The sequence below is a fragment of the Labeo rohita genome, chromosome 4, assembly GCF_022985175.1.
Source record: "Labeo rohita strain BAU-BD-2019 chromosome 4, IGBB_LRoh.1.0, whole genome shotgun sequence".
Lineage (NCBI taxonomy): Eukaryota > Metazoa > Chordata > Actinopteri > Cypriniformes > Cyprinidae > Labeo > Labeo rohita.
This window is the reverse complement of record NC_066872.1, coordinates 3334979-3361375: the sequence shown is the minus strand read 5'-3', so window position 1 is coordinate 3361375 and position 26397 is coordinate 3334979. Positions and strand designations below refer to the sequence as shown.

The 26397-nt window shown below is 41.2% G+C and overlaps 4 protein-coding genes across 6 annotated transcripts in view; 2 read left to right on the top strand and 2 right to left on the bottom strand.

Moving 5' to 3' along the window:
* Positions 1–26397, bottom strand: part of LOC127164380 (membrane-spanning 4-domains subfamily A member 8) — a 416186-nt gene that overhangs the window by 15835 nt on the left and 373954 nt on the right. The gene's annotated exons all lie outside the window — the stretch shown is intronic.
* The window catches only part of LOC127164381 (membrane-spanning 4-domains subfamily A member 4A), a 192838-nt gene continuing 176301 nt past the window's right edge, over positions 9861–26397 (top strand). The window contains exon 1 of the mRNA XM_051108311.1: positions 9861–9943. The gene's annotated coding sequence lies outside the window, so the exon portion shown is untranslated. The remainder of the gene's footprint in view (positions 9944–26397) is intronic.
* LOC127164383 (membrane-spanning 4-domains subfamily A member 8) overlaps positions 9876–26397 on the top strand; it is a 45599-nt gene continuing 29077 nt past the window's right edge. The window contains exon 1 of the mRNA XM_051108312.1: positions 9876–9943. The gene's annotated coding sequence lies outside the window, so the exon portion shown is untranslated. The remainder of the gene's footprint in view (positions 9944–26397) is intronic.
* The window catches only part of LOC127164384 (membrane-spanning 4-domains subfamily A member 15), a 226970-nt gene continuing 222968 nt past the window's right edge, over positions 22396–26397 (bottom strand). For all 3 annotated transcript variants that reach the window (XM_051108316.1, XM_051108315.1, XM_051108313.1), the window contains exons 7-8: positions 23210–23272; positions 22396–22995 (exon numbers count right to left, since the gene is read on the bottom strand). In XM_051108316.1, the coding sequence (XP_050964273.1) occupies positions 22921–22995; positions 23210–23272 (138 nt within the window). In that variant the 3' untranslated portion in view covers positions 22396–22920. The remainder of the gene's footprint in view (positions 22996–23209; positions 23273–26397) is intronic.

Here is a 26397-nt window from a genome sequence, read left to right as displayed (position 1 = left end):
GTGAGCAATGCAGAGAAACCTTTGTATTGTCCCTGCATGTTTGCAGCTCCGTCTGTTGCATTACCAATGCACTTTTTGATGGCTATGTCCATCTTCTCTAGGGTCTGTTTCACAAGCTCCACAAAGTACTGTCCAGTTGATGACTCACAGTCAATGACTGCGTTGAGTTTCTCGTGGACAACATCAGTAACATATCGCAGAACTACTGCACACTGGTCTTTGGATGTTAAATCCTGTGTTGTGTCAATTTGTATTTAGAACATCCCTGCCTTTCTCACTTCAACAGCAATTGTCTGTTGAATCATATTTCTTCTTAATTCAACTACTTTATTTACTGTTGTTTTGGACATCAAAGTTACCATGGACCCTCTTCCTTTAGTTCTCACCTGCTTCTTTTTCTTCTCAATACAATCACTAACATGTTCCTGTAGGCAGACATCATACTTGCTCAGCAAAAGTATGAGCTCAAGAAAGTTACCATGATTGATAGCTGTGTTTTCAAGGTCATTTGTAGCTTCATGACTGTGCCCTCTGTAGCTTAGCCCACATTTACCAATAAATTTCACTACATCAATCACACGTTCCAAGACCTGCCTTCTCTTTCTAACCTGGTCTTGATGGACGGTCATTTGCTTATCAGTCAGAAGGGTATGGATATCTGCTTTGTTGACTCTAAGAAAAAAGGCTTCAGCACTTTCTCTATGGATACTGCTTCTCTCATGTTCCTGTACTCTCTGATGGGCATGTTTCCAGGCCTGCATACCTCCTTTGACAAATGCACTGTCACTGCCAGTATTTCCCACACATAGACGAATCTGTGGCGGTGCTCCACAGATTAAATTCTGACCGCCACAGATTCAACACCGACCAAAAAAAAAAAAAAAAAAAAAAAAAAAAAAATCAATACCGACCGGCACATATTGCGTTTCGTTATTCTTTTGTATGCTATTTAAAACACGCAGCGAATTCGTTCAACTGCATTTCCTTTCCCTGCTCTCTCTTCATCTCTCTGTCACTCACGCGTCTCTCCCTCACACACACGCACACAGCCCCTCCCCTCCGTGCACACCTCATCTGTCTGGATCATCTGTGGAGAGAAGACGGCTGGCGAAAGGTTGGTATCTCGTGAACACTTTTAACACACAATCACAGATTAAAAAGTGCTATAAAATATTTTATATTCTGAATACAATAGTTTCAGTGTGTTGATGGTACTGTAAGTAAGTAAACGCGATTGTGCCTTCTTTAGAAAGTTAACTAGTCGCAAGTTTGCGGTAAAATGTAGGCTAGCCTAGTTCGGTTGTCGAGGTCAAAACACTATATGTAGCAGCTGTGAATCAATAGGGCTTTAGAATCTTTTTTTAGGAAGCCCCGCAAAATAAGGTGCCCTAACCAAAGTTGCAGACTGTGCAGCAAGTAGGCTGTTGTATATGGTGTTAAATTAATGTAATAAAGTTCCGTGTAACCAATTATTAACGTTTTTTTTAACCTTTAGGAATTAGGAAATCCCTTTAGGGGATCCAAACGTATCCCCTATCCAATCGTTCTTTTCATCTGCAAACCACCCAGACAAACATCTAACCCCCCCTCCCCGGGCTGACCGCCACACATTGCCTTCAAACCTGTGGGAAACACTGACTGCCTAAAGGTTTTGCAAATGCAAGACATACTGAGCAGAATAGGGAGTGATTACTTTCATTGTATGTCAGCCATTTTTTGTTTGTGCCATCTTTTGAATGGAATACATCAGGAATGGCTCTTTCAGATATTTGAATTGGGTGATACTTTAAAAAAAAATCTAAATCCTTAGACTGTGGATGGGCAAAATAATCAAAAGAGATATCAAGGCTTTCACTGTCTCCTTCATCTTTCCCTGAATCCTTCTCTCTCTCACTCTGCACATCTAGTTGCTCTGCAATATGAAATAAGCATGTTCAATAATCTGTATTTATAATTGTGCAGCCATCAGTTGTATGTCCCCAAAATCACAGTCCTACTACTAATCTTATAAATCATAAAAAGCACATGTTGTTTAAAAAGTATAGCCTGCTGCCTGCATGTTTAGTTTTGCTTATCTTAAACTTTACCTGAAGGTTCCTGCTCTGACTCAAATGCCATTGCCTGATTCGTAGATTGAGAGATCCGTCAATTAATTCGTAGTTGCACACCAGCCTATCACATGCCAGGCAGCCGGCAGGCCAGAACGACCGTCAGGCCACCGGGAAATGTCCCGGTGCTCCCGATGGCCAGTCCGCCCCTGTACAGAATGTTTAGCAAACACTGAGGAATCAAATAAAAAAGATAAAACAAAGCCTTCATAACATAACGTGAGGTAAATTACAGCTTTTCAAAATGAAAACAAAAAGAAAAGTAAAACTTTGTCGGTGACAGTGCTTGCATGTTTATTTTTCCACAAGAATACCAATATGTACACCTTCTCTGTTTAAGAAGCGTTATTTTTTTTTTTTTTACTTTACTTTAGCTTGAAAACCAAAATTCCTCCGTCCGCAAATGTTTCCTCAATATTCGCGTCAAAATATATTCATCCAAAGCGATCGCACTGAACGCGCCTCTCTTTACGCAATCAGTGAATTCTGACTCCCGCTGCAACGCGCGCTTAATAGAGCAGAAGTTTTCGAGCAGTGCACACCATGCACTCGCACAAATGCGACCACGTTTAATTTTAGTTAAATAAAACATATTTTGCAGAAGGCATGAAGTTTTGGTGGGTGATTGACATACTAGACAAATAACAGTTTGATCATGCATTGCTATCGTTTATAGCTGGCCTTTGTTTGCCTCTGTTCATTGTTGTTGGCTTTTTAGTGCAAACCATTTGCCCAAAATACGTAAAGTAACTGAGTTGAAATAATTTGCTGACAGCTTGGTCCCCTCCAGTTAAAAAATCCCATCTGCACCCCTGACCCAAGGTCAAGTCAAATGCAAATTGTCAAGTCAAATTGTTCCATAGTTTAGTTTTTGTTTGGTCTTCAGTTCCCAGATGAACTCAAGATATAGTAGAGGACAATGTACAAAGCCACTGACGTGTCCATCACAGAGTAACAGAAAAGCATTGGAGTTAAATAACACACTCACAATATATATATTGTGAGTGTGTTATAAAATAGCTTAAACAGATAAGGTTTTTTTGAAAATAACTTTTTCAAACCAAAAAATGCTATTTAGGAAATTTCACAAACAGAATTATAATATTCAGTTTCCCAGTATTTGAACACTTTTGGGGGAAATACAAAGAGAAAAAATACAATAAATGGAAATAAGTAACAGTATTGCTCCTTGTTCAGTTCAGTCCTTCAATTCAAAATCAACTCAATCCAAAGAGTCCAAAAAAGAAAATCAGAGAAAGTCTTTGAGTTCCAAACTTTACCTCCAAACTTTTTTTTTCCCCACACGTACCTTCATCTCCGTTTTACTCAATGTATATCTTTTCTCGTCTTCCCATACTTCTTAATTGCAGGTCATGTACAAGAGCTGGCATGGACTTTTTCTCGTAATGCTACAATATAATTATTCGCAGTAGTGGCCAACTCCACAAAATATAAGGCAACTTCAGAAGGACGAGCGGTGTGCTCAACCCGATATGAGCCAATCACAGCCGTTTAGCGTCACGATAAACCAATCACAGTCGTTTAGCGTTAGGATGGACCAATCACAGTCGTTTAGTGCCAGGATGGGATGACGCTTGTCGTTTAAGTGTTTATGCATGGAAATCGAAACTAAAGTTTGAGTTTGTCCTGTGATAAGATTTACAACCACTTTTGCCAGGGTCTTCACACACGAGCGCTTCAAATTAACAATAGGTTACTGTTTGTAACCCCGGTTCTCTGAAACATCGAGTGGAGATATCCACCTATGGGAAGGGCATCCGTACCTGACCTCTGCAGAAGCATCCAAATGCACCAAGTCCGGCTTGACAGACAAGAGCGCATGCCCCATGGCAGGTAAGGGACCGCCCCTAACCTGAGCGCATAAAGCGCCTGCACATGCTACCTTTCCTCAGTGAGCATATTCGCTTCTCATGCAGCAAGCGGGGCAAACTTGGTGGATCTCTCCACTCGATGTTTCAGAGAACCAAGGTTACAAACAGTAACCTATTGTTCTCTTTCATCATCTCGTGTTTGCGATCCACCTATGGGAGATATGGACAGCTCCCCGGTTGCCCAGTACACTCACAGCGAGGCCCTGTAAGCCAGAGGACGGTCACCTGGAAGGCGGTGCTTGACACGTCACCAAGTATCTGACCCCCCACAAAGTGTGCATGCACTACCAGCCAAAAAAGCATGACACATATATATATATGTATATGAATTGTATATGAACATATAATATGGTGTCAAGGGAGGGTACAAATGACCTGCTTAATGATGTGAATAAGCCAGGCTGGTCAACCCAAGCTTAAAAGGTGTAGCAAGTTTAAAGGCACAAAGCTACGAAGAGCCTACACCTAAAACAGAGTGAGCTACCGGGGTCTGGGTAACATCAAGCCGGTAGTATCTGATAAATGTATGAGGAGAGGCCCAGCTTGCAGCGGCACAAATGTCCTGCAAGGAAACCCCTTTAAATAGGGCCCAGGAGGCTGCCATTCCTCTAGTTGAATGTGCTTTAAGGCCCTCGGGGGGCCGCACTCCCTTAGATTCATATGCCAATGAGATGGCTTCGACGAGCCAATGAGAGAGGCGCTGCTTAGAAATGGGATTCCCCGTGTTTGGGAGGGCCCAAGAAATGAAGAGCTGATCACTCCTCCTGAAAAGGCTGGTCCTGTCAATGTAAACCCACAGGGCATGAACAGGACACAAAGCATTGAGCCTCTGATCCTCCTCAGAGGAGAAAGGAGGAGGATGAAAAGCTGAAAGCTCAAGCACCTCACACGTGAATGCTGGGAAGCATTTAGGCATAAAGGCCGGGTTGGGCCTGAGAAAAACCTTCTCTCCATTATGAGAGAATTTAGTGCACGAGGTATGAACAGAGAGTGCATGCAAATCACTGACACGTTTGGCTGAAGCCAAGGCCAGGAGCAGAGCTGTCTTGAAAGACAGAAGCTTAAGGGGAATATCTCCCAGGGCTCAAATGGCTGTTGAGACAATGCCTCCAGCACCAAGGAGAGGTCCCATCCTGGAACTGCTCTTCTAGTGACTGGAAGAGAACGGCGGGCGCCCTTCATAAATCTACAAATAAGGGGGTGCTGCCCCACCGTAGTGCCATCAAACCCAACATGACAAGCAGCGATAGCCGCTAAATAGACCTTAATAGTGGAAAAAGATTTTCCACCATCGATAAGGTCTTGCAAAAAACTGAACACTGATGTGATATCAGCTGACGCCCCTCACACCAACCCTCAAACACACGCCACTTGCAACCATAAAGAGAGCATGTAGAAGCAGCTCTGGTATTCTGCATGGTAGCAACAACACGTGGGGGGAGCCCCAATGTGTTTAAATTTGCCCTCTCACGGGCCAGGCCCAGAGAGCCACCCTGTCTGGGTGTGGATGGTGTATTTCCCCGTCTGCTTGAGACAGGAGGTCTGTGCGTAATGGGAGGGGCCATGGCTGTGCATACAGAAGAGGAACTATCTCTGCCAGCCATGGAGATTTGGGCCACCTGGGTGCTATCAATATCAGAGTCAGGCTCTGTTCTTTCACCCTGGCCAGAGTCAGAGATATCAAGCAGAGTAGAGGAAAAGCGTAAAGCAGCACATTGGGTGGGCCAGTGCGTCCACGCCAAGGGGGGCATTGTCGTCCCGTAGCGAGAAGAACATAGGACAATGGGCATTTTCGTGCGAGGCGAAGAGATCGACGGCAGCCTGACCGAACCTCGCCCATAGCAGATCCACTATCTGAGGATGGAGGTGCCATTCTCCGTAGAGTCGGTTCCCCCTTGACAAAAGGTCTGCGGCCCTGTTCAAAATGCCCGGGACATGGGTCGCCCGTAATGACAGAAAGTGCCGCCTGCTCCATACTAGCAGCTTGTGAGCTAGAGCATGAAGCTTGGAGGAGCGCATCCCTCCTTGGCGTTGATATGTGCCACAGCTGTGGTGTTGTCGCACCGCACCAGCACGTGATGCCCCTGCAGGCGGGGCAGAAAATGTTTCAAAGCCTTCCAAACCGTGAGGAGCTCCAAATAATTTATATGGGCTGACCGGAGTGTGCTCGTCCACACACCGTTCACTATTCTGCCCTCCTGAGTGGCTCCCCATCCTGTTAAGGATGCGTCTGTCGTTACCACCTTCCGTAACTTGATGGCCCCGAGGGAGGTTCCCCGAGTGTAACACTCTGCATTCCTCCAGTGGCGCAGCGCTGCCGTGCAAGTGCGCGTCACTGTGACAGAGCGGCAGAGATCGTGTAATGGGCTGAAATGAAGAGATAAAACCCACTTCATGAACGCCCTCATTCTCAGAAGACCTAGAGGCAGGACATGAACAGCCGAAGCCATAAGACCCTGTAGTCTGAGACACGTGCGATACTGTACCCTCGCTCCTTCCCTGAATTGTGAGAGGCAATTCATGAATGAGAGAACGCACTCTTGCGTCAAGCGCATGCGCATCGTGACAGAATTCAGCTCCAGACCTAGAAATATTACATTCTGGACAGGAGTGAAATTGCTCTTGCTCACATTCACTCTGAAGCCGAGCGCTGTGACATGAGCAAGCACACGGGCAGTGCTTTGCATCACTTTCTCTCTTGAATCGGCTAAAATCTCTTGAATGGACCAATCGTCCAAATACGTCAGAATCCTGAGACCCGCTGTTCTCAACGGGGCCAGGGCTGCCTCTGCGCACAGACTAAACGTTCGAGGGCTGAGAGCCAACCCGAACGGGAAAACTGAATTCGTAACACACGCCTTGGTAGGCGAAACGAAGGAATTTCCTGTGCGGAGGATAAACGCTTATGTGGAAGAAAGCATCTTTCAGATCGATGGATGTAAACCAATCGTTCTGACTTATTGAACGCAAGAGAGACCCGTGTGTTAACATTCTGAAATTGTATGTTCTTAAATGTTTGTTCAACACCCTGATATCCAAGATTGGGCAAAGAGAAACTAGGAAATAACGCAAGTAAAACCCCTGACTGCGTAAGTGAGGAGGCACCACTCGAATCGCTCCTTTCACGAGAAGGGAGGAGATTTTGTCTTGTGAGCGGAGCTCTCTTCCGTATGAGAAGAGATAACTCCGTTGAAACGCGGGGTTCTTTTGGCAAACTGAAGTCTGTATCCCCTTGTTATTGTGAGAATCACCCACTCGGGAGCCGACACAGACATCCAAGCTATTACATGATTCGCTAGAGTCCCTACACGAATCGTAGAACTGCTTAGAGCTGCCGATTCGGCCTGTCCGCTCATGTGTGGTGCAATGGCGCCATCTAGTGGAGAGACTGGGGGCGACATGCAGTGCTCTAGAGAGATGTTCTCTCTCTGCAGAGAGATGCACCCTCCCTGAAACGAATTCATATGATTCGTAATATTTATTGTTTTTTGTGAGTGTTTTGTGTCGGGGAACACATGGGCCGAAGCCTTTATTATTTGGGTGAGGGGAACGAAGTATATGTGGTGTGGTGACACTGCTTGTGAACTTTTCCTCACAACAGACCCCCTGAACGTCGGGGGGGAACACACAACGTCCACTGAACATATGGGCTGGACAGCCTCGGGAGGAAGGTGGCCGACCCTTCCAAAGGAGACCCTCTGTCTTTTGAACGGGGGCTCTGGGGCAAGATGCGAGTCTGAAAGGTTTGTGGGGAACGCAGACTCAGTGCCCCTAACGGCCGAACATCAGGCCGGCCGCTTGCATTTTGGGTCGGTGGGGGTAGGATTAGCGGGTTTCCCGGACGCGGCCACGGGGGGAGCCAGTCTTCCCCAGGCCTTTGAAGAGGGTGAGTTACTCTGCCGTGGAGGGGGTCTGCTGCGGGGTCTATCCTTGCTCTGCTGGAAATGTCGTCCCGTGGTCGGGGGATTAGGCAAACGTGCAGGGGGCACCTGATGTGGAGCTGCCTTTCTAGGAAGACACAATTTGAAAGCCTCGTCCTACTTCTTTTTGTCGTCGCATCGTTGCTGCATCAACGCGACGGCGGGGCCAAATAGAGCCTGGCCAGACTCCACCGGGGCACCCGCGATGCGCCGCTTTTCACTGTCAGGAAGCCCCGACAGATTAAGCCAGAGCGCGCGCTCTCCCACCACAGAAAGCGCCATGGAATGCCCGCAGGCTTGGATGGTCTGGCGCGCATTTTGGAGAACGAGGTCATTAACCGTAAGGATCTCCTTCCAAAGGGTAGGCGAAGGCGATCCCTTGTCTAGTTGTTGACCCAAGTCATCCAAAAGCTCCGCCTGGTACGCGGAGAGAAGAGAGGAAACGTTAAGCGCCCTGACAGACAAGGCCGAGGATTTGTATGCGGCCTGGTGAACTGAGGCAGAAAAACGATCCATTTTGTTCAGCAATACCGGCTTTGGAGGGGCGAGCAGCCCTCCCTGGATCGGGTTAAGATGCCTGGCGATCGAAGGCTCGATGGCAGGGGGATCACCCATACCGAGAACTGCCATATCCTTAACCTCGAGGCCCACGAGACCGTGTTTGAGGTTAAGTGGATCGCTCCAGTAATGCCTCATGTGCTTCGCGCACGCAGGGAGGACGGGAAAGAGTTGTTTCCTCGGGCCAGGAGGGGGACCCAGCAGCTTCCCATCATAAACATCCCTCTCCTGGTCTGTGGCGCTCTGTGGAGCTGGCCACTCAATATTAAGGCGAGCAGCTGCTCGTTCGCATACATCCAGGAGGATGGATTGGGGTAAGGCCGCGGGGGACGTTAGCCTGGGGAACGTAAGAGGGCGGGATGGCCTCCTCGTCCTCTGAGACCCCAAGAAGGCCCGCGTCGCCATCATCGCCGGAACCGTTCAGGAAATGCCGGATTGGGCTAATCGAGAGATGCTGCGCCCCAGGAGGCCTCCGGTGGTGCGTCATCCTCGCCATGTCCCCCATCTGAATCAGAAAGGCCGAACTCGACGCACTGTGTCGCGGCAACTTTAAGGCACCGTCGCAGCAGCTTTTTAGGCAGCCTAAGACAATGACTGCAATTCTCGGGGTTCTGCAAAGCCTCCTCAGCATGTTTGAGACCCAGGCAGACCACGCAGAATGGGTAAAGATCCTTAGCGGCGATCAGCGCTCCACACGGGGCCGGGCAGACACGTGAAGAACCATTCCCAAGAAGCAGCAGCCGATTTAGAGAGTGGCATACTGGCGAAAAACAGAGAAATATCCATGGCGGGCAGCCGCGAAAAGGGGAGAAATGGCGAGAAAACAACGAATAAGGTGGGCAGCCTGAAGACAAGAGCATGGGCGGCTCCGGATGCAACACAACTAACCTACTGGCTGAAAAAAAGACTGTCACGTCTGGCGGAGGCTGATCTTTCGATATGTCCTCCTGAAGACACGCAACAGTTGAACAATGAACAGTTTAATCCAACCGAGCTGTGTAGAGGTGCAGAGATCGCGAGAAGCGAATGTCAACTGAGGAAAGGTAGCGCGTGCAGGCGCTTTATGTGCTCAGGTTAGGGGCGGTCCCTTACCTGCCATGGGGCACGCGCTCCTGTCTGTCAAGCCAGACTTGGTGCAATTGGATGCTTCTGCAGAGGTCAGGTACAGATGCCCTTCCCATAGGTGGATCTCGAACACGAGATGATGAAAGAGAACGCTTAATAACATTGAGGAGATTTATTCATTCCAGTTACCCCCCGCCACCCCCTACCCTCTTAATACATTTTATTAAAGTACATGTAAGATTAGCAATCCCCCAACTCACACACGCCCACACACAAACACCCACACACACACACGTCCTGTCCTGTCCCATTCACTTCTTAAAACAGAGTTGCGCCACTGAATAAGAGCCCATTTCTCAACGCTGTAAACCAAAGCTTACAAGTTCTGTCTTATCTATCGGTAAGTCCTGTATGTCCTTCTCATAATATGATGCTGTCATATAAATGTCTCGAGATTAGATGTGTGTTTGTGTGTTTGACACTTAACTCGAGTTTACTGCGGAATGTTTACTGGAGTTATAAGTAGCGAACGTTTATCATAAAATTTATTTATTATACATTTCACAAACAGGTATTTATTTCATATTTACACCACACTGAATAGAAATTTAGAGAGGGGGATGGAATCGGGAAACACTCCACAACATTACACACTTCCCCAAAGTGCTGCCCTATTCCGCTTATTTTTCCAGTTAGATTGGGCGCGGCCGTTTGTAAATGTTCTGGCTTTATAATTTTGCTCATTGATATAGCAAACTGGTGTTTATTATCAAATTATTTATATGTATTGTCTTAATTATACGCATGCTTGTTAGCAGCACAAACAGTTTTACAGTTTATTTTATTATTACCGTATTATCTCCCAACAGCAGATATTGAATCGGAAGTCTTGCGCAAGTCTTGCGTTGTTCTCTTACCCAATATTTTCCTTACAGTGGTCGAGTTGTAAAAAAAATTGCAGAGGACGGTGGGTCCTGTGATTACAAATGATTACAAAATTTGTCTAATTTTTAAACACGTTTCTATTTAACAAAAAAGTAAACTTTATTAAATGAATATGGTTTATGAGCTGTTTTCCAGGCCCCACTATGTCAAATATTTTATTATTATTATTGTTGTTGTTGTTGTTGTTATTTATTAATGTATTAATTTGTTAGGTTAAACCAATGCACACACATATGCATGAATAAATAAACAAATATGAAACTAAAACCGCCACTAGGCGGTGGCAAGTGTCTGTTTTAATGAGTGATTCATTGAATATAGTCAAACGATTCTTTCAAAACAGCTGATTTAAATTTTATTCAATTATTATTGAGACAAGTTGGATGACAGAAGCAATCAAAACCAACAAAAGAGCAAGTGCTGTGACAAGTTTCTTGAAGATGGCTAAGGACTCTGCTGTTCAAATTGAGTATTATTATTATTGTAATAATATATTATTATTGCACTTATTTAGTAATAACTACACCTATAATGTCAGGTAGCTCACTTTTACAAGTGTTTTTGCAACAAATTAACAAAATACTCCCTTAAACCTCTGTACACTGAAAAATACCTGGTTTAGTATATGTCTGCTTGTAACGGCTCCTGAAGGTTTTCTTCTGATTAAAAGAATTACGCTTCAACTGATGTCTTAACGTTTATTATCTTCTTGCAAAGAGCAAGCATCGGCGTCATCGCCATCTTGATACTTCGACACCACTTAAACATCGTGACACCCTTTGGATATCATTAACATCTTTACATCTTTACGTCATGACACCGTGAAAAACTGAAACAAATAAATAACATTCAGATACATAACATGAGTGTGTTCCTGCTTCTGAACCAACATCAATACACACAGTGCGTTATTGTAAATTAACAGATGAAATCTAAAGAATAAACAACATACCGTGTACGCCTTCTAATCAGAAATCCAGGAGACATTAATGTATGTATTCCCTCTAACAAATAATCATGCAATAAGGCAGCTCTCAGCGTGTTTTCACTTCTTGTGAATCCGATACCAACGTGTCCAGCTAGATCATGTGACAAATTCAACTAACGTTGCACATTTCACCTGTAGGTGTCACTATTAACCCAGTTTCGTAATATTCAAATACAATTTTCAAATAAACACTGACAATAAATTGTACACCATTTGTGTACTAAATACCTTTTTACAAAATAAATGACTGAAATAATTAAAAGAAAATACAATGTTTTCTGTTACAGCTACACTGCTTATTTTTTCTTTTGAGAGTTTTTTTTTTTTGATATTTATGCAAAAAAGAATGGGTTTCATTCATACTGGACGCTAGACGGTGCTCTCGTGCAGTAAATCCACATATGCGTCAAAGACGTAGCACTGATTACTTTCCTTTTCAGCTTCTCTAATGTGGATAAAGTTATCGCTATTGCTGTGAGTCTGTGACTGGATAAAAAATATTTTTGAATTATGAAATGTAAGGACAATAAACACTCGTCTACAATAATATACCCTGATAGCACACGTACATCTCTGAGACGTCTATTTGATGTCTGCATTTACATCTGCAAGACATCTGCAAGACACAGTTTGCTCATCTGCAATACGTCTATTGGATGTTTCCTATCAGATGTCAAATAGACGTCTATTAGATGTCTTTAAGATGTTTATGATTTAGAATGTATGTAAAACTGACATCTTACAGATGTCTGCCAGACATTTGTACACAGCAGATGCTTTCCAGATCAAGTGATCTTTAACAGACATCTTGCAGACGTATCTGTGCTATCTGGGCTAGAATGCATGTAAAACTGACATCTTACAGATGTCTGCCAGACATTTGTACACAGCAGATGCTTTCCAGATCAAGTGATCTTAAACAGACATCTTGCAGACGTATCTGTGCTATCTGGGTATGGTTTATCTGTGTTCTTCTTTTCATAAGCCATTGCTAATCGACATACATAGAATATGAGTATAGAATTTATTGTTTGCCTCATTCTGTGATTAAAATCCACATCAGATCACATAAGGAAGTTATTTCAAACACTCGACTGATGTTGTGAATTAAAAACAAGTTATAATGTTTTTATAACTTTTGTTTTTATAACTATTGTTGGACAACAGGTTTAGAAAGGCTTATCACTGCATGTCATTAGAATAGAAGATGCGTGTGTTGCTTTTTCAAATATAAGAGGGGAAGCGTTTCCTCTTTTCAGCACGAGAAATCGCGGGGACCCACAGCAAATTCCCAGAGAAATAAAACAAGGAAGTTATTTAAATGCAAAACCGAAAAAATGCAATTCACAAGCGCGTATTGAACCGTGGAGGTCGTACCGAACAGTTCAATATTATATTGAGAATTGCGACATCTCTAGTGTGTACAAATCTACCCTATAATGATAAAAATCCATGCTTTTGTTTTTAATTTTTCTGTAAAAATAATATCCCCTTTTTCAAATCGAGTCATTCTCAGATGCCTGTCATTGGGCCATCATACTAAAAGTGGCTGCAACCACAATAGTTGATTGACATGAGCGTCTTACCTCAGACCAGCTGTCACAGTCCAGTAACTTTCCTTGTTTCGATGCCGAAGCAGGGATGTAAGTTAAACAAGAATATCTCTGATTGAGAGATTGAGGTGTTGTGTTGCTGGATGTAATAATGAACATAGTGGTCGTCATTTACTCCCTGACATCTGAGCCGCTGAAGATGCAGTAGATTACATTTGTTCGTGAAGGGAATCTATCCCGATCTACATATATCCATCTATGTTCGCGGGAATCATTCAGAGGGGGGTGGGGCAAGCAGAGCTCATTTCCATTTAAAGCAGCCTCGACCAGAATGAGATGATTTTTGCAGAGCTGATTTTGACAAGGTAAAAAGGGTGTTGTTTTACAGGTGGCAGGAGTTTCACCTCTTCGTGGACTTTTCTGAAAGGCCAACCGAAAGCCCTTGGGGTAAGAAAAAAATGTAGTTCAATTTGACCTATCAGGGTCAGATTTACTAATGTGTAAACCCTCCTCTGGCATTAAAAACTACTGTCAGCATTTACTAAAACATTAGTAATGTAAATTTGTAAGACTTTCCATTTCAGGCACAAAATTATTTAAGTGAATCAAGCAATGTGATTTGCAACAGACAATTTACTGCTATTTCTGTAATGACCAAAAGAGTACATCTTAATCCAGATGCTAGTTTGCGCTGCAGATTGTGTTAGTCATTATGGAAATGTAACATTGCATTTGTGTTCTTTAATGAAATTTCCACTCCAATTGGGGCTTTTATGTGATCGTGCTGTCATGCTAATTTGTCTTGTTTAGTAAATCTGGCCATAAAAATGTAATATTACTATATGAACTTCACAGATGGTAGATTCTGGACTGCCTAGCATTCAATGTACCGGTGCGAGTAGTAATGATCATTGATTTTAATTATTTGTGTTAATGTTGATTTTTCTCTAAGGCTCTTTTCAGGGGAATCAGATGTGTATTGTTGGTATTCGCCATACTTGAGTTTATCATCTCCATTTGTCTGTCAGCATTTGCCTGTAAAACCAATGACTGCCGTTATCCTTGTCAGGTGAGAAATGAGCCAAAAATTAATCAGAACTTCACAAACTTATTTGTGTGTGTGTGTCAACTGAGCCTGCCAGATACGGATATAAAATGGAAACAGTTCCCAGATAGCACACATTCGTCTGCAAGATGTCTGTTAAAGATCTCTTCATCTGGAAAGCATTTGCTGTGTACAAACGTCTGTGACAGATGTCTGTAAGATCAGTTTTACATACATTCTAAATCATGTCTTGAAGACATCTAATAGATGTCTATTTGACATCAAATAGAAATCTCCTATAGATGTATTGCAGTATGCAAATACTCTAAAAAAAAAATACATCTCACAAATGTAAATGCAGACGTCAGATAGACGTCTCCAAGATGTACATGTACTATCAGGGTAGAGTTTACGACACAGAGAAACGACACTCGGCCAAAAACAGGAAGTAAACTCATGAAAGAGAAATTGATCTTACTCTAAAAACACCCTTTAACCTTAAACAATAGCATTTATTTTATATTAAACTATAAAGTAAAACAAAAATTAGGCTAATGAACACAGAATACAAACGTTCAGCTGAAATGAATAAGTAAAGCGAAACTAAATGGCATTGGGCTGACAAGCCTCTCTCATCGACATTTAAATGTCTCAGAGATGAACGTGTGTTATCAGGGTATGTAAAACTGAGACATTACAGACATCTGTCAGATATTTAAACAACCTCAAATGCTTTACTGAACAAGTGGTTTTTTGCAGACATCTTGCAGATCACTTCCGAACAAAAATGTACAGATAATGTACTCACCCCCCCCCTCCCCCCCCTTTTTATTGAGGAAAACATTTCAGGATTTTTCTCTTTAAATGCAGCTTCAAAGGACTCTGAATGATCCCAGCCAGAGAACAAAGTTCTTATCTAGAGAAACGATCGGTTATTTTCTAAAAATGTTCTAAATGTACAGTGCAGTGATGTAGGAGAATTTTAAAGTTAAAGGAGAAAATGATATACATTTTATTTATTTATTTATTTATTTTTAAAAAAGGACAGATCGCTAGATAAGCCCTTCTTCCTTGACTGGGATAGTTTAGGGCCCTTTGAAGCTGGAGGGGGTGAGTACATTATCTGTACATTTTTTAATACTATTTAGGATGGATAGTATGCATGTCTCTTAATAGTGTTTAGCAGCTGTTAGCAAAACGTCATGTTTAACTGCTTCAAGAACAGCAACTTTACCATCTGCTGAGAAATGTCATGTAAGTTTTCAGTTGTGAAATCAAGAAATCCACAACAGGACATTTCAGAAGGATTTCTGTCATTTGGTTTTTCTACTCCATTTAAAATAAGGTTTATAAACATGTAATACTGAAACTGTTTGCCCGTGTTATTGGATGTGTCTCACAGTAAGAAGGCATAAAACACTGTGCATTTTTTTTTCCAAAGGTGCAGTTTGCTCAGGTTTTACCTCAACAGCCCTCTGATTTCTGGCCCAGTCATTTCCATGATCTTAACAGCTCAGAGGTAAGAGACACTTGATCCCCAGTTTAATTGGTCTTTGAGTAAAATGGTAGTCAAAAAAAAAAGAAAAATTAGAAAACATAATACAATATATTATATAATACATTTCTATAAATTGTTTCAGAAACTAGTGCTTATATTTTTCCAACATGCTGCAATATGTACTGCACCACAATTTTACATGTAGTAGCTTTATTAAAACACTCAATTTCTATTTCAAGAGTTATTGCTTAGGTTTACATATAGCTGAACGCAAATATAGCTGAACACAAATATGTTTTTTTAGCACTGTCCTGAATAAACAATTTCACATAACAAATGTTTACATAAACTCCACAGGACAAAATAAATGAATTTATAAAAACTGCCCTACTTAAACATTTACATACCATTGAATACTAATACTTTGTCGTTTCCTGGATGATCCACAAATGTGTTTATGTTTTGTGATAGTTGTTCACGAGTCCCTTGTTTGTCCTGAACAGTTAATCTGCCTGCTGTTTTTGTAAAAAATCCTCCAGCTCTTGAAAACTTTCAGGTTTTCTAGCATCTTCTGCATATGTGACCCATTTCCAACAGTGACTGTATGATTTTGAGATCTGTCTTTTTACACTGAGGAACACTGAGTGACTCACAATTATTAGAGTAGGTGAAAACATTTACTGATGCTACACTGCCAGTCAAAAGTTTGGTCTCTGTAAGATTTTTAATGTGTTTTAAATAAGTTTAGATAGGACACATAAGTCTGCAAGATGTCTGTTAAAGATCTCTCGATCTGGAAAGTGTCTGCTGTGTACAAACGTCTGACAGATGTCTGTAAGATGTCAGTTTTGTTACGACCCTAGGTGGTCAGTTAAGGTGAAAAGGGAAGTACCATTAAAATTGGGGAGAAAGACATAACTGCAAACACATAACAGACCAGGTGAAGAGTAATGCCAGATATTGCGAATAGTGTTTATTACAGAAAGTGGAAAATGTTTACAGTATAAGAAAAAAGTAATATGGAAAGGTTGTATATACAAATATTTACAAACTATACAAACAAGAAAGCACACAAAACAACTGAGAAAACACTGGGGAGTTGGGGAGAGTTGGAGAGGGGATGTGGGCGGCATCTAAATCAAAGAAAATAACAAAAACAAAACCAATCTAGCTAGCGTCCCATCCCTTACCTAACTGCCCAAAAGAAAACCACGAAACAAAAAAGAGTCTTCGCATCCACAACGCACTATCTGCCCTACACTAACTAACCAGAAAACCAAAAACTACAGCAGGTAGAGCTCGCCCCTAAACTAGTGTGTCTAATACAATATAGTGAAAAAAACTATGTGTACACAATGTATGTTGCGCGACTTTCATACCTGTCCCTTTCTCCAACCTTGGGTGTGACCAGATCGCAATAACGAGAGGTAAACGAATGGAGCAACGAACAATGGACAAGTGAGATACATACAGTGGTAAACACACGGGCTACACAAATTCACCATAACACAAAAATGACACACAGAATGAAGTCGAGGTATCAGGGGCCTCGCGAGTGGCGTTTTCTCTCCATTTTTATTGACGGGGCACCGGTGAGACTGGGGGGGCAGGTGAATGACGTCACGGGAACACAAAAACCAGGTGAGCGGTGTGAAACAATAGGAAGGGGCTGTGAAAACAAAAGTAAAAAGAAAAGCAGGAAAGACTAGGGAAGAGATAAACAGAGACATTAATAAATTGCAAGGATGTAACACCCCCACCCTAAAGAACAAACTTATATTATGGTTGTTATACACAACATCATCAACACATACATCAAATAACACACAAACAAAAATAAATCAACAAGTAAAGTCATCTTATCAAGCTCATGAAAGAGTGTCTGCTACAACGTTCTCTGCACCCTTCTAATGGTCAATTTTTAAGTTGTAATCTTGCAGAACCAGCGACCAACGCATAAGGCGTTGGTTTTGGTTGTACATGCGGGACAAAAATACAAGTGGATTATGATCAGTGAAAACAGCTACAGGAATGCTAGTAGAGCCAACGTAAACCTCAAAATACTGAAGAGAAAGCAAAAGGGCTACAGTTTCTTTTTCAATTGTGGAATAGTTGAGCTAATGTTTGTTGAATTTTCTGGAAAAATAGCAGATTGGGTGATCAATCCCAGACGCGTCCTCCTGCAGGAGGACAGCGCCCGCACCTACAGCGCTGGCATCAATTTCTAGTTTGAAAGCTCGAGACATGTCCGGCGCTGCTAAAACTGGCTTACTACACAGGAGAGCTTTAACACTGTCAAATGCATATTGGTACTCTTCTGTCCAACCATAAGAAATGGATGGGCTCAGAAGATTAGTAAGGGGGTAAACCACAGAAGAGAAATTTCGGCAAAAGCTACGGTAATACCCATGCCGAGAAACCTACGTAATTCACAACGGGTTCTCAGGACGGGGAACTCAGCAGTGGCAGTAACCTTGGCTTTAACGGGCGGACCTCACCTTTGCCAACCTCTTTTCCTAGGTATGTGACGGTAGCCTGGCCAAATTCACATTTCGCCAGATTAAGTGTCAAGGATGCCTTGGCCAGCCTTTCAAATACTGTTTGTAACAGAGCAATGTGTTCTGACCAACTAGATGAATATACCACAAGGTCATCGAGGTACACATTTCATTTGGGAACACCGGCTAACACTATGTTCACGAGTCTTTGGAACGGTGCGGGAGCGTTCCGCATGCCGAACGGCATGACAGAATACTGAAGGAAGTAATCAGGGGTAAAGAATGCCGAAATTTCTGAAGCCTGAGAGGTGAGTGGGACCTGCCAATAACCTTTAAGTAAATCTAATTTACTGACAAACTGAGCTGATCCAAGGTTATCGATGCAATCTTCCATTCTTGGTAATGGATAGCAATCTGGAATCGTGGCGGCATTTACCTTTCTGTAGTTGGTGCAAAAATGATATGTCCCGTCAGGTTTGGGCACTAGTAAGCATGGACTGCTCCACGGGCTACAGCGTGAAACCATTCTCCAGTAAGTATTCTACTTCAGCTCGCATCACAGATCTTTTGGTGGCATTTACCCTATATGCATGCTGTTTTATCAGAACGGGGCAGCTTATTTTGATATCATGCTCTAACACCGTGGTTTGAGTAGGAATATCTCCAAATAACTGCGGAAAATCACGGATTAGGCATTCAACATCTTTTTGCTGTTCTGTAGTTTAATGATTAAGATGTGTAGATAAGGTTTTCAGCACTTCTGAATTGCTTAACCTGGCAGACTGATTAGATGCTTTTCGCAGCACCACTCCATCCTCATCTGCACACGAAATAAGCAACCCTTTTCTCCTTTGCATCATCAGGGCTTACAGCAGAAGCAAAATATTTACTCAAAGACTGATCTTTCTGTTGCGCTGTACACATTTGCTCATGAGTGACAGTTAGTGTTACAGCATCTGGGTAAGATGACATACTGGGTAAGAGTGTACCCACGGACGCTGAACTTGACTTGGCTTTTGACTATAACGTAGAAACGGAGGGGAGAAAATCTGGCCAGCAAACACGGGAGCCATGAAAGAGTCAGCTAAGACCGTTTCATCGCCCGCACTACGCAACTGCGCACGTGTGACAGCACACGCAGAGAACACTTCAGGATAAGATTCAGTCAAAATATCTGGTGCAGAAGACACAGCGGGTTTGTCCAACACTTCTAAGATGGGCATAACTTTACCTCCTGCCAAGTCGTTTCCCAGGATAACACCCCTAACAGGTAAAGAAGGGCAAACTCCAACTTTCACAAAGCCTGTGTCTAGATCGCATTGTAAATGCATAAGATGCAGCGGTACACTTACAACACCCATCTCAAACCCTTGTACCAACACGATGGCACCGCAATATGACTTTTCTGACAACAGCAACGCACCAGAAATAACGAAACTCTGAGCAGCGTCAGTATCACGCAAGATCTGAACTTTTTTCTGATCCTGTCGCTCACACATGACTGAAATTAACCCCTTCATCAGAAAAGGAGCAAAACTACCACCACGATCTTCATCCCGTTCTACATAAACCGAACTCACAAAACCGACACCCTTGGGCTGCTGTTGTTGCTTACGTTTCAGAGCAAGACACTCTGCAATGAGATGACCCTGCTTATGGCAATAGAAGCATACATGTTCAGTTTTAACTGCTTGTGTACTGGGTTTTGGGCGAGAGAGTTGCATCTGAGATGGCAGGCCAGCAGAATGCTTTTCAGTACGCGAAGACACGAACACATTCTTGTGCGTAAGCACAAATTCATCTGCGAGCACGGCTGCTTGGGACACAGAGGACACCTTCTGTTTATTCAAATAGGTAACAACCCTTTCAGGTAAACAGGACTTAAATTCCTCCAATAATAACAACTCCCACAATGCTTTTCTTGTGGTTCCTGAAACGTTGACGATAGGCTTTAGGAACGAGTTCGTAAGCACGAAGAACTGCTGACTTTATTGTTTCATACTGCAAACTCTCTTCTAAGGACAGAGTGGAACAAACTTCCTGAGCCTTTCCTACTAATTTACATTGGAGCATAAGAGGCCAGACCTCTTTCGGCCACTGCAGAGCAGTCGCAATACGCTCAAACGCGCCAAAATATGAGTCTATCTCGGCTTCTCTAAATTGTGGTACGAGAGCTATATGTCGACTGACATCAAAAGCAAGTGAGGATGGATCAGACGGAACCCTGGGGGGCTGACGCAGGGCTTGGCTGCACAGCCGAGCTGGCAGCGACCTTCGCCGCCTCCAGCTCGAGTCGACACAACTGTACCTCCTTATCAGCCTCAATCTCAAGTCTGCGTACCTCCAGCTGCAGATCCAACTCTGCTTGACGAATGGAGCGCAATAGCACAATAACGAATGGAGCAACGAACAATGGGCAAGTGAGATACATACAGTGGTAAACACACAGGCTACACAAATTCACCATAACACAAAAATGACACACAGAATGAAGTCGAGGTATCAAGGGCCTCGCGAGTGGCGTTTTCTCTCCATTTTTATTGACAGGGCACCGATGAGACTGGGGGGGCAGGTGAATGACGTCACGGGAACACGGAAACCAGGTGAGCGGTGTGGACCAATAGGAAGGGGCTGTGAAAACGAAAGTACAAAAAAAAAAAAAAGTGGGAAAGACTAGGGCAGAGATAAACAGAGACATTAATACAACACAAGGACGTAACAGTTCTACATACATTCTAAATAATAAACATCTTAAAGACATCTAATATATGTCTATTTGACATCTCATAGGAAATGTCCCATAGATGTATTGCAACTATCTAAAAAAAATATGTCTTGCATATGCATGCTTAAATTTGATTATCTGGGAAATGCCACTTTGTAATCTGGGACATATGTATTAGGGCTAAAAAAAAATAAATCTATATTCACCATGCTTACATACATGCAAAACACAATATCACCCATTTTTAAAAGAATTATGAAAAAAATTGTCAAGTACAGAAATGTCAATAAGAAACTGTATATTCCAATATCAGTGCAAATTCCAATATTTATACACAGGATTAATGATCTACTGTGTTAATTCATTAAGATTTATTTCAAATTCTATTAAAATTGTTTAACATTGTTTTAACATTTTAAAAAATCAACTAAAATTTAAGCAACATCAAGCAACAATTTGATTAACAGATTATTAATTTGGTTATTCAGTTTCTCCATTCGATTAAAACTGGGGCTGTGTGTTTGTGTACAGAACACTGTCAACTGGCCTGGATGCAGATTTTGCTCCTGCTCAGTGATTTGAACTGTTGTATATACTAAACTAACTGGGACTTGGGGAATGAAATTAACCATTTAATTCATCCTGATGGTGAACTTGATTTCGCCAAGTACACCATGTTGCTCCAGTCTGATCATTAGTCAGAGTAAGTCAGAATAAAATCAAATGTAACAATTTATTAGAAGTCAGGTAAATATGTATTACACCAATTATACAGCCAATTCAAAGATATCAAATCATTACCAAATCAAATCAAGAAATCTCCAAGATGAATCTAGGAGTAAGATGCATACCTGACTTGAGAAAAATACATAGTACGAAGTGTGTCAACACACTTCGTACCATGGGCTCATTCTGGCTACAGAAAGCACCCTGATCTTCTTGCTACACTTCTTTAAGTACTTCAGACCCAGACAGACATCCCCCGAAATGGAGACAGGAACTAACAATTTGAATTTGCATTGATCAAGTCCTAGACTTGATCGTTTGCACCTTTTGGGAACAGATGGTAATTTGCATTAAAGACACTGGGAAATAGTATAACCTTAACAGTGAGCAATGTATCTCTGAACTCTTAGGATCTGTTTACCTTTTAGTTTACTTCTTGTGAGAATGAGACCATTGTACCAGACACACAGTGACAGTTCAAATGATACCAAACATGACTATGGATATCACTTGTATTCATGTAGAACATTATATTATGCTATTGACCAGTCTAAGTGAGCTGAGTGAGAGGAGATGGGTGAGGGGAAGTGGATGGAAGGAATAGGTGGATAGGGACTTTTCTCACATCTTCTCTCAGTGAGATGTGGAAACAAATGTCTATATCTTAATACACTGTGTGTGCATTGTCCGTCTCAGAAGATCAAAGTGTCTGAGGTTCTGTAAACCTTACAATATCTTACAATATATTGAATAATACATAAGGAATTGATGTTTTTCATCAATTGAAAAAATGTGGTAATATATTTACTTACATAATGCAACATACTTATTCAATAATATTCTTTCTAATATACAGATACACATGTACACGTGATAAAATATGGTACTTCGTGTATTTGTATACAAACACAAGCACACATACACACATATGGGAATTGATACACATGTATTGATATTGATAAATTACATAAAGTACTCAAGTTATAAAAGTCAAATCTTATTTTCCACCAACCATGTTGCCAAGACATCCAACAGTCCAAAAATACAAAACTTTAATACTGTTTTCTGTGCAGGCTTCTTTTATACATTGCAAATATATTCATATATGAAATGTGTAACTGCAACAATAAAGTGAGAGAAAAGTTTATGATTATGTGTTTGGATATGTGTAAACACAAGCTAGAGGAACTGAGTTTTCAGTAAAGTTATAATATGTAAAAATGCAGTGCACCTTTTAAGTGTACTTTTGTTTTACATATATCAATATGTAGCCATACATGGCCCATGAATATCCTGCAGTATAGTTTTCCATATATGGAAATGTATTATTTAATATACTGAATTATATTTTCTAATGCATTCCCATATATTTTGTTTCATAAGGGAAAACTGTCCATTTTTATTTGGATTCGCTGTACTGTGGAGGAGTGTCTGCAGGCTGGTGATGAATGGAAGAGCTGCTGGTCACAGGTATCTGTGGGAAAGGGAAGGGGAAAAAAAACACATCATACGATCTTGCTTGATTGTTTATTTATTGATAATATTATACAATTATGTAACAATTACTGCAGTCATTACTAAGTGCTTTACACTCTTCCAATACATGGACTCTGAGTAAAATGGTAAAAAACATTTTTTTTTTTTTTTTTTTTTTTTTTTAATGTGTTGGGTTTACTACTTTCTCTTACCTCTGAGCTATTAAGATCCTGGAAACGAATGGGCCTGAAATCAGAGGACTGTGGTGGTAAAACCTGTGGAAAAAAATGCATATTTGGAAAAACTTATGTTAGTATTAGGGATGTGTAAGAAATGGGTTCTACAAGAAAGGGTGTCTTAACTCAGCTCACAGTAAAAATGTTACTTCTCACAAACTCCATGTCTGCAAGGTTTAATGTCTGGGAACACAGTGGACCTCATTTATCAATCCAACGTAGAAACGAACGCAAATCCGTGAGCACAAATCAACTTATGACAGAGTTCACGTGCGATTCATGAAACAATTGTATGCTGCCAAAATGTGGCGGCAATCGTCATTTAAATATCACACACTTAAAAACACCCCGAATTAGAAGCCTTGCCCCTACCCAAATAGCATACGTACATCTGCAAGATGTCTGTTAAAGATCTCTTCATCTGGAAAGCATCCGCTGTGTACAAACATCTGACAGACGTCTATAAGATGTCAGTTTTACATACATTCTAAATCATAAACATCTTAAAGACATCTAGTAGATGTCTATTTGACATCTGATAGGAAACGTCCTAAAGACGTATTGCAGATGAGCAAAGATTCTAAAAAAATACGTCTTGCAGATGTAAATGCAGACGTCAAATAGACGTCTAGAGACGTACCTGTGCTATCAGGGTAGAGTTTATGACACTGAGAAATGAAAAAGAGGAAGTAAACTCATGAAAGAGAAATTGATCTTACACTAAAAACACCCTTTATCCTTATATTTGCAAACAATAGCATTTATTTATGCAGCATGTATATTAAATACTAATAAATATAACTAAACGGTTTTGGGCTCACAAGAATCTCTCATCGACATCTAAATGTTTCCATTTTTTGCCATCCACGTAAATCATTATTCACATGCGGGAAAATGTTTATTTTGGCGCTGCACGCTGATTTGCACGCGGTGTCACTTTTATGTTTGGTTGACTGCTTTTTAGTTTGATTAATGGCTGAAATGTCAAGTTAGCAACGCTGAAATGCGTGTGTGTGCGCTAGGCGCCAGCGTGATCAGTTACATTTAATAAAGTAAATATATAACAAATAAAATGCAAAACAAAAGTGGCCTATACATGTCGCAGTTTTTTTCTTTTGTTAATCTGTTAATTACTTTAAAGAAATATATTTCGTGTAGGATGTAATATTTATTTTATTCCTTGTATAATTTCTGTTTTTCTCCGTTCACTGAAGTGTGGGTGATGCGACGATGTGTGGATCCTCATTTTTGCTGCTATTTGCACATATAAATCTACCCAGATAGCACACGTCCGTCTGCAAGATGTCTGTTAAAGATCTCTTGATCTGGAAAGCATCCGCTGTGTACAAACGTTTGGCAGACAGGAAAATGTCAGTTTTAAATTTAAATCATAAACAAATAGATGTCTATTTGACATCTAATAGGAAACGTCCAATAGACGTATTGCAGATGAGCAAACTACATCTTGCAGATGTCTTACAGATGTAAATGCAGACGTCAAATAGACGTCTCTGAGATGTACGTGTGCTATCAGGGTAACGCCCTAAAATAATAGAAAAAAAAAAATCTTCGTTTGTAGGACAGGAAAATTATTTAAATTAACAAATGCAGTCGTTATACAATTCTCCGAAATTCTCTATGCGATTATGAAAATACCGCGTTAATAGAGCATTGTATTATTATACGACCGTCAGAACCGCATATAGCCGAACTGATGAATTCGGCTGTGCTGTGTGAATGAACAGAACAGCAAGGGACATCGTGTTGCCTATATAATCATGACAGGTTTAATTCACCCACATAGACATTAGTTTAACTGTGTGATGGATTAGCCAAGCCTCGACTGGGCTCATTTATTTAAAAACGGGCTGTCAACTGTGATAAAACTTCCCTGTGGTACGGCGCCGTTTTTCATTCTGTCGTTAGTGTCCTGAATGCGGTTATGACTTCAGCTGTTCTTCCGAGCCCGGGCTTATGAAAATGCGTATAAATTGTACGCCAAATAAAAACAGAAACTGCCTTCTTTCTTTCTTTATTTTTCTTGTTATTTCTTTCTTTCTTTTTATTAATTTGTTATTATTTTTCTTTTTCTATTATTTTTTTACTGTTATTTAGTTTTTTTTCATTTTTATTTATTGCTATTATTTTTTTCTTTTTCTCTTTTTTATTATGTTTATTTATTTATTGTTATTTCTTGCTTTCTTGTTATTAATTTTTGTGAAGTATTAATTATGAGAAAACAAAACATTAAACGATTAAAAGCAGAAGTTGCTGTATTATTTATTGATAGTATCACTAAATGAATAAACAATGAATTCAACTGCTAAGAAAATAATAAATAGGTTAATTGAAAGATTCATCGATAGATAATAAAATAATCGTTAGCTGCTGCTCTAGCTGGGTTCACTTCCCAGCCAGCAATGACATGTGGGGCCCAGATGAGGGCTTCATGGGCGGCAAATGTGGGCCCCATTATGGGATCCACATGGGGGCCAGCCGTGGATGCCCAGGCGGGTTTTAAGTAGGATCTTTAAGGGTCTTATGTGGGTCTTAACCGGGCAATTCATGACAGACCCATTTGGGCCCCACCTGCCAAAAGGGGTTTAAAGTGGGCTTGCACCAGGATTCAACCGTGAATGCCCATATGGGCTTAAAGTGGGCTCTGTAAGGATCTTATGTTGGTCCTAACTGGGCAATTCATGCAAGGCCTATCTAAGCCCAACCATGCCAAATGGTTTAAGGAACAATCTAAGAAAAATTAAAAATGAAGAATGAATATAAGTACAAGATAAATACAAGACACTTGATGCTTTGAACTGCAAGAAATATATTAAATTGAACAACAAAAATTATCTTTAAAAAACAATGTCACAACATACAGGTAAACTAAAAAATATATTTTAAAAAAATCTCTGAAAAAAAAACCTCCAAAAAATACAATACAAAATACACTCATGATATATGACATTGAACAACAAACATAATCTTTAACAATTTAAATTTTACAACATACCGGTAAATAAATCAAAAATATATACATTTTTTAAATCTCTGGAAAAAAAGAAAACAAAACATCTCTTCAAAAAATACATCCAAATACACTCATGGTGTTTGTGTTGTCGACGCTCTTTTTTCTCTTTGGGCTCTTGCAGCCCCCCACCCCC